Source organism: Salmo salar, chromosome ssa13, assembly GCF_905237065.1.
Source record: "Salmo salar chromosome ssa13, Ssal_v3.1, whole genome shotgun sequence".
NCBI classification, from domain to species: Eukaryota; Metazoa; Chordata; class Actinopteri; order Salmoniformes; family Salmonidae; genus Salmo; species Salmo salar.
In genome coordinates this window covers 42,844,623-42,860,321 of record NC_059454.1, presented here as the reverse complement: position 1 = coordinate 42,860,321, position 15,699 = coordinate 42,844,623, and the positions used below count along the sequence as shown (strand labels likewise).

The 15,699-nt window shown below is 41.0% G+C and overlaps 1 protein-coding gene across 7 annotated transcripts in view; it reads left to right on the top strand.

Annotated features, from left to right (window-relative positions):
* Positions 1–12,660, top strand: part of l1cama (L1 cell adhesion molecule, paralog a) — a 79,447-nt gene extending 66,787 nt beyond the window's left edge. For 4 of the 7 annotated variants that reach the window (XM_014135828.2, XM_014135831.2, XM_014135826.2 and 1 more), the window contains 4 exons: positions 9,133–9,205; positions 9,379–9,390; positions 9,625–9,636; positions 9,974–12,660. In XM_014135828.2, the coding sequence (XP_013991303.1) occupies positions 9,133–9,205; positions 9,379–9,390; positions 9,625–9,636; positions 9,974–10,247 (371 nt within the window). In that variant the 3' untranslated portion in view covers positions 10,248–12,660. The remainder of the gene's footprint in view (positions 1–9,132; positions 9,206–9,378; positions 9,391–9,624; positions 9,637–9,973) is intronic. The other 3 variants (XM_014135830.2, XM_014135829.2, XM_014135832.2) reach the window with 3 other exon arrangements.
* The last annotated feature ends 3,039 nt before the right edge of the window (positions 12,661–15,699 follow it).

The following is a 15,699-nucleotide window of genomic DNA, read 5'->3' as shown; positions in this document are numbered from 1 at the left end:
ACAATACCCCACAATGACAAAGTGAAAACAGATTTTTTTTACATTTTTGCTCATTTCTAAAAAAAATCTAAAACATACCTTATTTACATAAATCCTCTTAAAAACTTCTTAGGGCTAGGGGTCCCGCTACGTACAAGTGTCTTATAACAGTTGAAAGCTTAAATTCTTGTTAATCTAACTGCACTGTCCGATTTACAGTAGCCATTACAGCGAAAGCATGCCATGCGATTGTTTGAGGACGGTGCCCTACATAAAAATATTTTTCCACCAGCACAGGTTTTATAAATTCACAAATAGCGATTAAATATTCACGTACTTTTTGAAAATCTTCCTATGATTTGTCATCCAAAGGGTCCCAACTATAACATGTAGTGTCATTTTGTTCGATAAAATCCTTCTTTATATCCCAAAATGTCAGTTTAGTTGGCACCATCGACTTGAGTAATCCACTCGTTCAACATGCAGAGAAAGGAATCCAAAAATCTACCGCTAAACTTTGTTAAAGCAAGTCAAAATACATTTCTATTGACTACTCAGATACCCTAAAATATAATCAAACTATAATATTTCCTACGGAAAAAGTATGTTCAATAGGAAAACGATATTAGCAGGTGCATCTTCTCTTCATCGCGCGCATACACACATTTCCAAGACTGTGTCCCTGTAGTAAAACTCATTATTCTTACTAGTTTTGGAAGAAACAAATCCTGAAACCTTGAACATTGAGTGCTGACACCCAGTGGAAGCCATAGGAATTGCATACTGGGAGCTAGATTTAACTATTTCCCGATACTTTCCATTGTAAGAGCATGGGCTCTTAAAAAAAAAAAAAAATTCTGGTTGGTTTTTCTTTGGATTTTCTCCTACCATATCTATTGTGTTATAGTCTCCTACATTATTTTAACATTTCTACAAACTTCAAAGTGTCTTCTTTCCAATGGTACCAATTATATGCATATCCTGGCTTCAGGGCCTGAGCAACAGGGAGTGTACTTTGGGCACGTCAGTCAGGCGGAAATTGAGAAAAAATGACCCTAGCCTGATTAAGGATCAGGCTTTTTTCAATTTTCACCTAAAATGACATACCCAAATCTAACTGCCTGTAGCTCAGGACTTGAAGCAAGGATATGCATATTCTTGATAACATTTGAAAGGAAACACTTTGAAGTTTGTGTAAATATAAAATTAATGTAGGAGAATATAACACATTAGATCTGGTAAAAGATAATACAAAGAAAAAACATGCGTTTTCATTTATTTATTTTTTTCATCTTTGAAAAGCAAGAGAAAGGCCATAATATAATATTGCAGTTTAGACGCAATTTAGATTTTGGCCACTAGATGGCAGCAGTGGGTGTGAAAAGTTTCAGATTGATCCAGTGAAGCATTGCAATACTGGACAATATTTTATCTCAAGTCTGTCCAAATTTGCCGAATTGGTCAATTGATACATTCTGAAGTACATAACTATAGAGAACATACAAAAAGTATATGGTAATACAAAATGTACGTTTACACACTCCCAAGAAATTCTTACATGATGGGTCATTAGCTTATTTACTAACTTTCACACATCTAGATGGCCGGGCGGGGTGGGTGTGGAGCCAGAGACAGCAGGGGTTCAAACTGTAGAACCTAATCCACCTAATCCATAAAAATGGATTTTATCAAACAAAACTATGCTACATTTTATCTCTGAGATCCCTAGGATGACAAATCAGAGCAAGATTACTGAATGTAAGTACATTATTTACCTTCAGAGGTGAATGTATCAAACCAGTTGCCGTGATACGTTTTTTGTTGTTGTACACTCTCCTCAAACAACAGCATGGTATTTTTTCACTGTAATAGCTACTGTAATTTGGACAGTGCAGTTAGATTAACAAGAACGTAAGCTTTCTGCCCATATAAGACATGTCTATGTCCTGGAAAGTTTGCTGTTACTTACAACTGTCATGCTAATCACATTAGTGCACGTTAGCTCAACCGTCCCGGTATAGGGACTCCTATCCCGTAGAGGTTAATTATTCTGAGACTCGAAATTGAGCTCAGGTGCATCCTGTTTCCATTGATCATCCTTGAAATGTTTCTACAACTTCATTGAAGTACACCTGTGTTAATTTCAATTGATTGGACATGATTTGGAAAGGCACACACCTGTTTATGTAAGGTCCCACAGTTGACAGTGCATGTCAGAGCAAAAACCAAGCCATGAAGTCAAAGGAATTGTCTGTAGAGCTCCGAGACAGGATTGTGTCGAAGCACAGTTCTGGGAAAGGGTACCAAAACATTTCTGCAGCATTGAAGGTCCCCAAGAATACAGTGGCCTCCATCATTCTTAAATGGCGGAGGTTTGAAACTGGCTTTCCGCCCGGCCAAACTGAGCAATTGGGGGAGAAGGGCCTTGGTCAGGGAGGTGACCAAGAACCCGATGGTCACTGTGACAGAGCTCTAGAGTTCCTCTTTGTAGATGGGACAATCTTCCAGAAGGACAACCATCTCTGCAGCACTCCACCAATCAGGCCTTTATGGTAGAGTGGCCAGACGGAAGCCACTTCTCAGTAAAAGGCACATGACAGCCCACTTGGAGTTTATCAAAAGGCACCTAATGGACTCTCAGACCATGAGAAACAAGATTCTCTGGTCTGATGAAACCAAGATTGAACTCTTTGGCCTCAATGCCAATGTCACGTCTAATGGAAACCTGGCACCATCCCTACGGTGAAGCATGGTGGTGGCAACATCATGCTGTGGGGAAGTTTCAGCAGCAGGGACTGGGAGTCTAGTCAGAATCGAGGGAAAGATGAACAGAGCAAAGTACAGAGAGATCCTTGATGAAAACCTGTTCCAGAGCGCTCAGGACCCTAAGCACACAGCCAAGAAAACGCTGGAATGGCTTCGGGACAAACCTCTGACTGTCCTGGAGTGGCCCAGCCAGAGACCGGACTTAAACCCAATCAAACATCTCTGGTGAGACCTGAAAATAGCTGTGCAGTGAGGCTCCCTGTACAACCTGACAGAGCTTGAAAGGATCTGCAGAGAAAGAAAGAAATGATCTTATTAAATACTTTTTTCTTTACATAGTTGAATGTGCTGACAACAAAATCACACAAAAATAATCAATGAAAATCCAATTTATCAACCCATGGAGGTCTAGATTTGGAGTCACACTCAAAATTAAAGTGGAAAACCACACTACAGGCTGATCCAACTTTGATGTAATGTCCTTAAAACAAGTCAAAATGAGGCTCAGTAGTGTGTGTGGCCTCCACGTGCCTGCATGACCTCCCTACAACGCCTGGGCATGCTCCTGATGAGGTGGCGGATGGTCTCCTGAGGGATCTCCTCCCAGACCTGGACTAAAGCATCCGCCAACTCCTGGACAGTCTGTGGTGCAACGTGGCGTTGGTGGATGGAGCGAGACATGATGTCCCAGATGTGCTCAATTGGATTCAGGTCTGGGGAACGGGCGGGCCAGTCCATAGCATCAATGCCTTCCTCTTGCAGGAACTGCTGACACACTCCAGCCACATGAGGTCTAGCATTGTCTTGCATTAGGAGGAACCCAGGGCCAACCGCACCAGCATATGGTCTCACAAGGGGTCTGAGGATCTCATCTCGGTACCTAATTGCAGTCAGGCTACCTCTGGCGAGCACATGGAGGGCTGTGCGGCCCCCCAAAGAAATGCCACCCCACACCATGACTGACCCACCGCCAAACCGGTCATGCTGGAGGATGTTGCAGGCAGCAGAACGTTCTCCACGGCGTCTCCAGACTCTGTCACGTCTGTCACATGTGCTCAGTGTGAACCTGCTTTCATCTGTGAAGAGCACAGGGCGCCAGTGGCGAATTTGCCAATCTTGGTGTTCTCTGGCAAATGCCAAATGTCCTGCACGGTGTTGGGCTGTAAGCACAACCCCCACCTGTGGACGTCGGGCCCTCATACCACCCTCATGGAGTCTGTTTCTGACCGTTTGAGCAGACACGTGCACATTTGTGGCCTGCTGGAGGTCATTTTGCAGGGGTCTGGCAGTGCTCCTCCTGCTCCTCCTTGCACAAAGGCGGAGGTAGCGGTCCTGCTGCTGGGTTGTTGCCCTCCTACGGCCTCCTCCACGTCTCCTGATGTACTGGCCTGTCTCCTGGTAGCGCCTCCATGCTCTGGACACTACGCTGACAGACACAGCAAACCTTCTTGCCACAGCTCGCATTGATGTGCCATCCTGGATGAGCTGCACTACCTGAGCCACTTGTGTGGGTTGTAGACTCCGTCTCATGCTACCACTAGAATGAAAGCACCGCCAGCATTCAAAAGTGACCAAAACATCAGCCAGGAAGCATAAGAACTGAGAAGTGGTCTGTGGTCCCCACCTGCAGAACCACTCCTTTATTGGGGGTGTCTTGCTAATTGCCTGTAATTTCCACCTGTTGTCTATTCCATGTGAAATTTATTGTCAATCAGTGTTGCTTCCTAAGTGGACAGTTTGATTTCACAGAAGTGTGATTGACTTGGAGTTACATTGTGTTGTTTAAGTGTTCCCTTAATTTTTTTGAGCAGTGTATATATATATATATATATATATATGAGCCTTATTCTAAAATAGATTCAATTGTTTTTGTCCCTCATCAATTTACACACAATACCCCATAATGACACAGAAAAAAAACTGTTTTTTAGAAAATAATATATATATATTATTTTCTAAAAAACATCAAGGGGTCTGAATACTTTCTGAATGCACTGTATACTGTAGAATGTAGTTTGTAACAAGTCTCATATATAGGAATAGGACGTTCTAAAATACTACATATACTCGATTGTTTGTGAGAAACCATACCTGTCAGGCAGTTTGTAAGAAATGTTATTTTTCTATTATTTTATTTAACCTTTATTTTGACAGTGACGAAATGTTGAGAACGAGGCAACTCAGGTTAAATACTTCAACAGCAAAGTTAGATAAGATGGAAGTTTATGAAGTAGGGACTTGTAAACAAAAAAGGGAGTAATGTAGAGATCTACAGGTTATTAGTGAAATCCAGCCAATCTTTTGATACAGGATACAGTGATGAGTATCAAAACTGTGGCCTGTAACAAAAATGAAGGGCACTATGGTAGATGGCATCCAAAGGCTTAAGAGTAGTAGCAGCTGCACTTTGATAAATAATATCACAATAATCAAGAACAGATCAAAAAGTTGACTGAATAATCTGCTTCCTACTGAAAAAGCAAACTTTCAATCCTATCTTCTTAACCAGCTCATCTATATGGTTTTTAAATGTTAAATCCATATCAATCCAAATGCCTAAGTATATACAGTTGAAGTCGGAAGTTTACATACACATACACTTAGGATACACTTCATTAAAACTCGTTTTTCAACCATTCCACAAATTTCTTGTTAACAAACTATAGTTTTGGCAAGTCGGTTAGGACATCTATTTTGTGCATGACACAACTGATTTTCCAACAATTGTTTACAAACCAACTGTATCACAATTCTAGTGGGTCAGAAGTTTACATACATTAAGTTGACTATGCCTTTTAAACAGCTTGGAAAATTCCAGAAAATGATGTCATGGCTTTAGAAGCTTCTGATAGGCTAATTGACATCATTTGAGTCAATTAGAGGTGTACCTGTGGATGTATTTCAAGGCCTACTTTCAAACTCACTGCCTCTTTGCTTGACATCATGGGAAAATCAAAAGAAGTCAGCCAAGTCCTCAGAAAAAAAATGGTGGACCTCCACAAGTCTGGTTCATCCTTGGGAGCAATTTCCAAACGCCTGTAGGTACCACGTTCATCTGTACAAACAATAGTACGCAAGTATAAACACCATGGGACCACGTAGCCGTCATACCGCTCAGGAAGGAGACGCGTTCTGTCTCCTAGAGATGAACGTACTTTGGTGCGAAAAGTGCAAATCAATCCCAGAACAACAGCAAAGGACCTTGTAAAGATGCTGGAGGAAACAGGTACAAAAGTATCTATATCCACAGTAAGACGAGTCCTATATAAACATAACCTGAAAGGCCACTCAGCAAGGAAGAAGCCACTGCTCCAAAACCGCCATAAAAAAAGCCAGACTACGGTTTGCAACTGCACATGGGGACAAAGATCATACTTTTTGGAGAAATGTACTCTGGTCTGATGAAACATAAATAGAACTGTTTGGCCATAATGACCATCGTTATGTTTGGGGTAGAAAAGGGGGAGGCTTGCAAGCCGAAGAACACCATCTCAACCGTGAAGCACGGGGGTGGCAGCATCATGTTGTGGGGTGCTTTGCTGCAGGAGGGACTGGTGCACTTCACAAAATATATGGCATCATGAGGATGGAAAATTATGTGGATATATTGAAGCAACATCTCAAGACATCAGTCAGGAAGTTAAAGCTTGGTCGCAAATGGGTCTTCCAAATAGACAATGACCCCAAGCATACTATCAAAGTTGTAGCAAAATGGCTTAAGGACAACAAAGTCAAGGTATTGGAGTGGCTATCACAAAGCCCAGACCTCAATCCTATAGAAAGTTTGTGGGCAGAACTGAAAAAGCATGTGTGAGCAAGGAGGCCTACAAACTTGACTCAGTTACACAAGCTCTGTCAGGAGGAATGGGCCAAAATTCACCCAACTTCTTGTGGGAAGCTTGTGGAAGGCTACCTGAAACGTTTGATCCAAGTTAAACAATTTAAAGGCAAATCTACCAAATTGAGTGTATGTAAAACTTCTGACCCACTGGGAATGTGATGAAAGAAATAAAAGCTGAAATAAATCAGTCTCTCTGCTATTATTCTGACATTTCACATTCTTCAAATAAAGTGGTGATCCTAACTGACCAAAGACAGGGAATTTTTACTCGGATTAAATGTCAGGAATTGTGAAAAACAGAGTTTAAATGTATTTGGCTAAGGTGTATGTAAACTTCCGACTTCAACTGAATATGCAGGAACACATTTGATTGGAGAACCATCTAATGAGTGAACATTTAGTTCATCTGAAACATTCTTACGAGAGTTTTCCCGTTTTAGCCTCAAGTTTTAAAACAAGGGATTCCTGCATAGCTATAAAATATGACTTTAGTTTTGACATTGCCAGATCAACAGTCGGGGTGTCATGGAAATTACCACAAGGGACTCAAAGTCCCAGACCACAGACATTTCCCAGAAATGCCTGTAGACAGCTGTCGGTGAGGCTTCTCTACCCTCACTCAGTAGTCCCAGACTACTCTAGTCTCCCAGAGACCATGGTACCTTTCTAGCAGTCCCAGGCCACATAAACGTCTAGTGGTCCCAGACCACATAAACGTCATTTTATTTTTATGTTTAGTTTTATTGGTTTTATTATTTTTGCATTATTTTTATACAAATTAATTTAAATTTACTTACTGAAATCAGTTGACATGTCCCTCAATTGTTAACGGATGATGTGTCTCCTCCTGGGCAGCTCGCAGTAAGGGTCTGATCTGAGCAGGTCCTCGTCGTCTTTTGGTCAGACGGGAATTTCCCTCACGCTTTATAAAATGCGCCATCGGTTTTCCTCGCAGACCCTCACTGGAAAGCTCCGCAGCAGGGAATCAATCATCTAGTTCACTGTGACGCCAAATTGTAGTGGAAATGACCACAAAGGGACTCAAAGTCAAGCTTAAATGAATCAGCATTTGTTATCAGCAAGCTGGAGAGATTCCAGCAAACTTAATGCACCATAGTACATGTCGGTTAGGAGCTCCGCCGGGGCAGTCCCATTAGTTCTCTTATATACTGCTTACACAGACAAGTTATATTTGCATGATTTAGCTTATTCATAATTAATTCATCCTTAACGTTTGGTTCCTGTATCTGACCGACCAATACATCACAAGGCTTCTTCTCTCCAAGCTGAGACCTTGAAACTGAGATATCCCTTTTGGTTCCCGGGACAATGTTCCCGGGTGTACTAGCAATTGGTCTGAGGAGGTGGTCACAGTCACCTGCCCGAACCAAGATAGAGGGAGAGGAGATGCTGTGTACAATTCAGTGCTATCTCTTCAAACAACTACATTTTCCCTCACAGGAGCAACAGCATACATAATAGTATCTTCCGCATGTAGATGAAGTTCCGTTTTTACAGATTGACCAATGGTGTTTATATAAATAGTGTTCATTTATGTACTTCAAGAAATTCAGACTTAACCCTATCCATCACGATAGCCTGAGTTTCGTCACCAAGATAATCATGAAGGCATCAGAGCTCAGGCGCATCGAGGACAACTTATTCAATGAAATAGCATGATCAACAGTATCAAAAGCTTTTGACAGGTCCACAAACAAAGCATTTTTTACATTTTAGTCATTTAGGAGACACTCTTATCCAGAGTGACTTACTGTAGTGAGTGGATACATTTTCATTTGTACTGGTCCCCCGTGGGAATGAAACCCACAACCCTGGCGTTGCAAGTGCCATGCTCTACCAACTGAGCCACAAGCAGCACATTTCAGTTTAGCGTCTAAAGCATTGACAACTAAAGTGGTTGTTGTAATAGTGCTATGCTCAGGCCTGATTGATTTACATTCAAAATACATTTCTAAGATAAAAGAGAGCAAAGTTGTACATTTACCAAGGATTTGAGAATCGTAGCAAGACAAGGAAGCCCTGAAATGGGGCGACAGTGATTAAGATCACTATTATCTTGTCCTAATGGAGTGGCAGCACAAGAGCTGATTTCCATACATTTGGAATATTTCCTGATAACAATGTATAAAAAACGAAAGGGTTATTGAGCCAACCATAATGGGCGCTGCACACTTAACCAAACCAGGATCCGATCTGTCAGCCCCTGTGGATTTCTTGTCTATTGCTAGCAAAGCATTGAGGAATAATTTTTCTGTAAATAGTTGATCATTCAGCAAGTTTCCCCTACCAGCAACCAGCCCAATATCATTAAGAATAGGCTTAGAAGTTCACATATACAGTATCAGTCAAAGAAATTATATGTTGCAGACCAGGTAGCTCTACAAAACCACAACACATGTCCTCCTGAGTGCTAGTTCACTGCCTAGCCAGTATCTGTCATTACCAAACCCTCAGCCAGCTACTAGCTTAGAGGAGCTTCTACTGATTAATGAACAGATACTGAAATGCAATAATCTCTCTCTCAGTCAAGGATAAGGAGGAGGGTCAGGTAGACTCTGAGGCGCGCCCTATGAAGGATGAAACATTCGGAGAGTACAGGTTGGTCTGTCTAATCCGATTATATATTGATTGTTATACATTGATCATTTATTAATATATCTTTACTAACTCAAGCCTGCTGATCATTTAATCATTTCATATTAGCACAAAGTTAAAAGGATAATTCACCCAAGTTACAAAATGACATATTGGTTTCCTTACCCTGTAAGCAGACTTTGGAAAAGGTAAGACAGCAATCCATGTTTTGGCTTTGTTTACCTGGTTGCTGTCACCAAAAGCTTACCTTAAACCCAATGCAAGTCATTATCCTCCAAAATTGCATGTTTTAAATGTCATGTCGAAATCAACATGATCGCTTGGATTCCCTGATTGAAAAGATAGTAGTATGTTTTTATCCCAACATCTTGTGTTCATTATGCCGACCCTCTTTCCCCTAATGCTTGCCCCTGCTTTGCCAGATCTCTAGAAAGGTATGCTGTAAGGTGCTCTACTGTGCATGCAGCCTCTGCTACTTATTTTAAATAGTGAATGTTTCTTGTAGAGGCTCTCCTATTTCTCCTCTCCTTTTGCCCAATATCCCTACCCAATATCCCTCCTGTGGCAACGTGATACAATACAGGACCTTGGTATGTCAACCATCCACAGATAGTGACAATCTCTCCCTCTACCTACCACCTCCTCTATCTCTGTCTTTTCTTCACCCATCTCTCTCTCTCGCTCTCTATCTTTCTGCCTCTCCCTCCCTACCCCGTCTCTTTCTCTCTCCCCCTCCCTCTCTCCATCTCTTTCCATCCATCCATCCTATAGCGATAACGAGGAGAAGCGGACAGCCAGCCAGCCATCTCTGTGTGATGAGAGCAAGCTGTGTACCAGTGAGGACAACCTGGATGGCTACAACAACGGCAGCAGTGCTGTCACCGAGGTGAACATGGAGGATTCCCTGGTCAGCCAGTACAGCCGGCCTAGCGAACCCACCCCGGACCCGGGTACACTGCAGGACAGCTCCCCCCTCAACCCCACCGCCACCACCCCAACACCCACCAACAACGGCCTGCCCAACTCGGCGGCCATCTTAGATTAGAGAAAAGTAAAAGGCCGCCATTTTAGATTTAAGGTTACTAAGGCAACAGGACTGTCTGTCAGACCAAAACATATCTGTCAACAACAATATGCCAACGATACAAACATGCCCTAACCCTTCTAGTTATCTATAATACATGGGTTTATCTACTCGACTGACTGTTCCATCGATAAGCTCACTGACTATATGATCAATATACTACTGACCATTTAGATACATCTGTTGTTCAATAGGGGAGAGTGGGGTAAGTTGAGCCATGTTTTACATTCAGAATCACCCAGTCATTGGAACTATAGCATTCTTTCTAACAAAGATATCTACATATATTTCAGGATGTGTCTCCCTGGAAATAATCAAAATTAATTAACATGAGAGTTTGGAAAACAGCTTGTCCAGAAAAAGTGGTCTCTCACCACAACTTACCCCGGGTATTGGATATGTTGCGCCATGGGACAGTGTAAATTAAGCTGCTTACAAATTTCTGTACTGAAATATTACCACTACCTTTTAAAATGTATTTCCCAAACCCAATTCCACACAACCACAATAGCTTTTTTGTCTTTTAGTAATTTAACAGATGCACTATGCAGAAATTGCTCCGCTATTTCCTGGTTACAAAAATTTGAATAGTTCACATAATTTCAATTTCTGCGACAAAACAACTCAAAATGTAATACATTTCAACTCTATATCTGACATGGTACAGGTGTCTTCTTTTTTGTAAGCTCAGAACCATGTGTGTGAGGTGTATACTTTGTTTCAATGTGGGTTGCTGCTCACAAGAGACACTCTGTGTGACCCTGATTTAGCCCACTTAAGCATATTTTAACACAGGCTTAACACCTAACAAACACTTTGTACTATTTTTAACACTTTTAACATAGGCCTTGCATTATGCCTGGGAAGAAAACACTTCAATTTGCTCAACTTGCCATTGGTTGAACCATGGCTCATCTTACTACATGGCCATTGGCTCAACTTACCACAAGGCAAACATTTTGACTATATTAGCCCACATAGCAACAAGGATGCACTTTCATGCTAGGTTTAGGACCTCATATTGAATCTTATAGAAACCCCAAATTATGTATAAAACCAGCTTTAAAATATCTACTTTGGTTTAGACGGAAGCATCATGAAACCTCTAACACAAATTAATTTGACTTGGCGAAAATAATTTTTGGGGACCTAACTTGCTTACCACTTTTTCCATGTGCTTTCATCATTCACAGACTCAATGGAATTGTGACCGCTTCCTAAATATTTGGTCAAATGATACATTTTGTGTGTGGTTTCCTAGAAACAAAGGCGGCTCAACTTACCCCTTTGGCTCAACTTACCCCACTCACCCCTTATGTTATCTCTCCATCTGACAGACTGGACTATTTGACCAAAGGAGTGTCCTTCTTGATAAGACAGGCCGACTGACGTGACAAACAGACAGACAGACAGACAGACCCACCTCAGCCTAAAGATGTCCTATGACCCGTCTTTCTCTATGTAGTTTACAACATACCTGAGTGACAGACCTTCATATCTCGTGACTCCCCCACTCTTTCTCTCTCACCCTCTATCAAATCATTGTGACATATTGGACTGGGAGAGACCGAATTATAAAAACGATGCTAGGAAGAGAAGCCAATGTAATTTCAGGTATGATGGTACACAGACATGAAGGGAAGATGTGGATACATGGGGAGGGAATGCTTGACAGACAGAGGCTTGTGGGAGGATACAGACAGCGCAAGCTAATGTTGGTTACAAATGGCAAGTCTTATAGATCTTTATTACTTTCACCTTTTTATATTATTTGCCATGATTTCAATCTCTACATACACTTTTTTATGTCTTTGACAGTTGCCAACATAATTTTTTTATGATTAATTTATTTTTCTACTAACTTTTTGAATACAAAAAGTCAACATTGTTTTGCTTTGTATTTTCTCATTTTTTTTAAAGAATATATTGTTTTATAGATCATTTGCATATATGAGGTGATTTATATTTAGATTTTTTTTTCTACATATTTCTACATAAATCAAGATAATCATAATTTTACCCTAGCCAGGTTTTCATAGTAAATGAATTGGGTGAAAATGCTGTATAGCATTAAGCAAATCGGTGTATTTTTGTGCATTACATCTATCTATCTAGCCATATACAGTATTATAGATACAGTATGTATGTACATGTTCATTATGAGTTCCAGTGCCTACTGGCCCTCTATACAGAGCACCAGATTACATGCTTACTCTAGTCTATTCTACTTTACTCTCGCCTTTTCACCACAAGTGTGATGTCATTATTGGTATGATAATGTAATTTATGTGTAGACCTCTTTGTGTACTAGCTTTCTGTATTTGTTCTATCTGTGTCTCTTTCTACGGTGTATTAAACTATGTCCGCTGTTAAACGTTATCTTTCCCATACCTCTTCATGTCATAGTATAACATAATACTATTGCACACTGTAATGTGTGGTAGGAAGCAGTATTTCTACATATTTACAGTTAGCAGGGAGTGAAATACACACACACGCACACATACACACACACACACACACACACAGATATGTTCAATATTCCTTTCATGCCCTGAACAATGCACGCTGTCAATCCAAAACAGGATTACCTGATTGACAGATTGGGATGATAGGCAGACGTATAGATTGGTTGCTTTTTGCATCTAACGTGTAGATTGGTTGCTTTGTGCATCTAACGTGTAGATTGCATTCTTTGTAGACGTGGGTAGAAATAATATTTACATGCCAAAAGCCTTTCTTTTCGAATTAGACAATGGCAAGAATCATGACATAAGCATTTAGAGATAAGGAGGACAGAGGTATTGGTACGGATAAAAGAGAAGAAAGAGACTAGAAACAGAGAGCTTTTTAAATGTCACTCTGAATGTAAATACAACCCAAAAGATTGTGTTATTTAGCAATGAGTTTGTTTGATACAAGTGTGTGGGTTTTAAAACTCTGTCTTAAGTTTACTTCAAATGTTGCAAGTAGTTTTATTGTATTTTTTTGTAATGAACCTATGAATTCATATTTTCCTGTACTGACAACGAATTACAGTGATTTGACTGTTTTAGAAAAATAGTTCATAGATAAGCAAAATAGAAACAAAAAGGCAAAAAAATATATATCCTCCCACCATTCCTTAAATGTTGCAAAACAAGATAAAAAAAACAAACAAAAAAAGAAAAACACATTTTACATCAATAGTAGTAGAAGTGCGCACGTGAAATTTGGTTCTGTATGCCGAGATTACATCAGTAGCTTTTGTTGTTTTAGAATATACAGTAGAATCAATACCAACCTATTGAAAGCTGAGGTTAAACTTATGTTAATAGTCATCATGTCCATCAAGTTTTCCTGGCTTGTAAGGGGCACTTCACCTTCATTTTTTTGTGTCCCTTTAAGCATTACAGTACAGTGAGTATCTGTGTTGAGAGAGTCTATTTTTGTGTCCCAAATGGTACCCTGTGCCCTGGTCAAAATAATGTACTTTTTAGGGAATAGGGTGCCATTTCGGACACTCACCGTGCTGAGGCCATGTGATGATAAGGACGGGAGGGAGGGAGGCAGTGAGCTAGCTTGTGATGAAGCACCACAGGGAGTATATGCAATGTGCTGGCTCTGCCCTCACTGCTCACCCCACTCAAACTAGCCTACAGTCTACCCAGAGACAGACCCGGGTTCAAATAGGTTTCATTTTCTTTCAGAGGGGAGTTTGATTGAGCCTGCCTGGATTGCAAGATGGGCGGAGACAACAGGTTTGCACTTTTGGGGCCACTCTATTGGGTCCATTGTTCCAGAACTACAGCTTAAGTAGTTGAGAAAAAACAAATACTATTTGAACCCAGGTCTGACTGCAATCCAAGCTATCATTCACTGTTACTGTTCAGTGAGTCCCAGGGAAATGGGATAGAGAAACGGGATTTTCTCTGGCTTGGCAGAAAGGCAATAGGTGCATCCGCATTGGCACCCTATTCCTTATACAGTGGATGTGTACACTATATAGGGAATAGGGTGCCAATTGAGACGCAAGCCAGTGAGTCTGACCTAATGAGAGGTTTGAGTGAGCTCAGCTCCCTGTAGTTTGCTGTTACAGACACACTCAGGACAAAAACATTTCCATTTCAGAAATCTATTTTCATACAGAATGATAATATTATGATAAAATGAAATAATATGCCAATTATTCTCTCACGACTATGGATTGTGTCTCAAATGGCATCGTATTCCCTATGTAGTGCACTACTTATGACCAGAGCCATACGGGCCTGGTGTTCAGGGTTATAAATATGGGCCCTGGTCATAAGTAGTGCACTATAGAGTGCCATTTGAGACGCAGCCTATCTCGCTGCTAACCATCTGTGCTTGTCATGGTGTGATGTCAGTAGTGTCAGGGCAAGTGATAGCTTTGAATGAGTTGGGGAATAAGTGAACAATTGAACACACAGATACTCACTCTACTGCCTGCCTTTCTAGCTATCTCTGCTTTGGTTTTCATGTGGTCAGTGAGGGGATCGTCTAAGCCAGGTTTAGTGCTAGCATTTCTTACTTTCCCCTCTGTTACTTTCATTTCCATTTTTTATACTTACAACATAAATTTAAAATAAAAAGTGAATTTTAATTGCATATAGAAGAGAATGACTGTATCAGCTTCATTAGGGTACGAAATGTATGAATTTACAGTCATGGTGGAGGGATAGGAGGGAGGGATGGAGGGGACGGATACTGTGTATTTCACTGCCTGAGGGGAGACCGAGTCCCTCTGTGTGGTATGTTTGGTCCCTCTGTGTGGGGGGAGTCCCTCTGTGTGGTGTGTTTGGGGTCCCATTAGCACAATGGAACTGGGGGATTGGTGGGTACAGTAGTGTATTGGTAGTCTGGTCCCAGATCTGTTTGTGCTGAATAGCCAACTCCTATGGTCAATATCATGCTAAAGTCATAGGAGTTGGCAAGACAGCACAACCAGATCTGTGACCAGGCTAGTGTGCTCCTGCTAATTGGTTGAGACGGAAGTGGAGCGGGTAGAGGGTTGGTTAGGGAGTGGGTCACTGTGTGGAGTGGTGTTGTACTATATGTTATGGGTCCAATGACATTGTAACGATCTGCATTATGAATCAGCCACTTGTAACTAAATATGTGACAATGAATTAAATAAAGAACCTTGGACTAATCGGAACCAAAAGAGGTGTCATCGTTGTGTCGTCATTAGAATCACTCATAGCGTCAATGTCTAAAGATGGTGACGTGCACGTTTTATCCTCAAAAGATCAGAGAAATTAGATATGAATCCCTACTATGCATGAAACATAAAAGAAAAGCTAGATAGACAGTCCATTATACAGCGAAAATACCCCTCCTGTGATAAGTTGCAGAAGACTGCAACATTTGACCTAGTGACTAAATCTTAGGGATAAAAGACAACAATAACGTG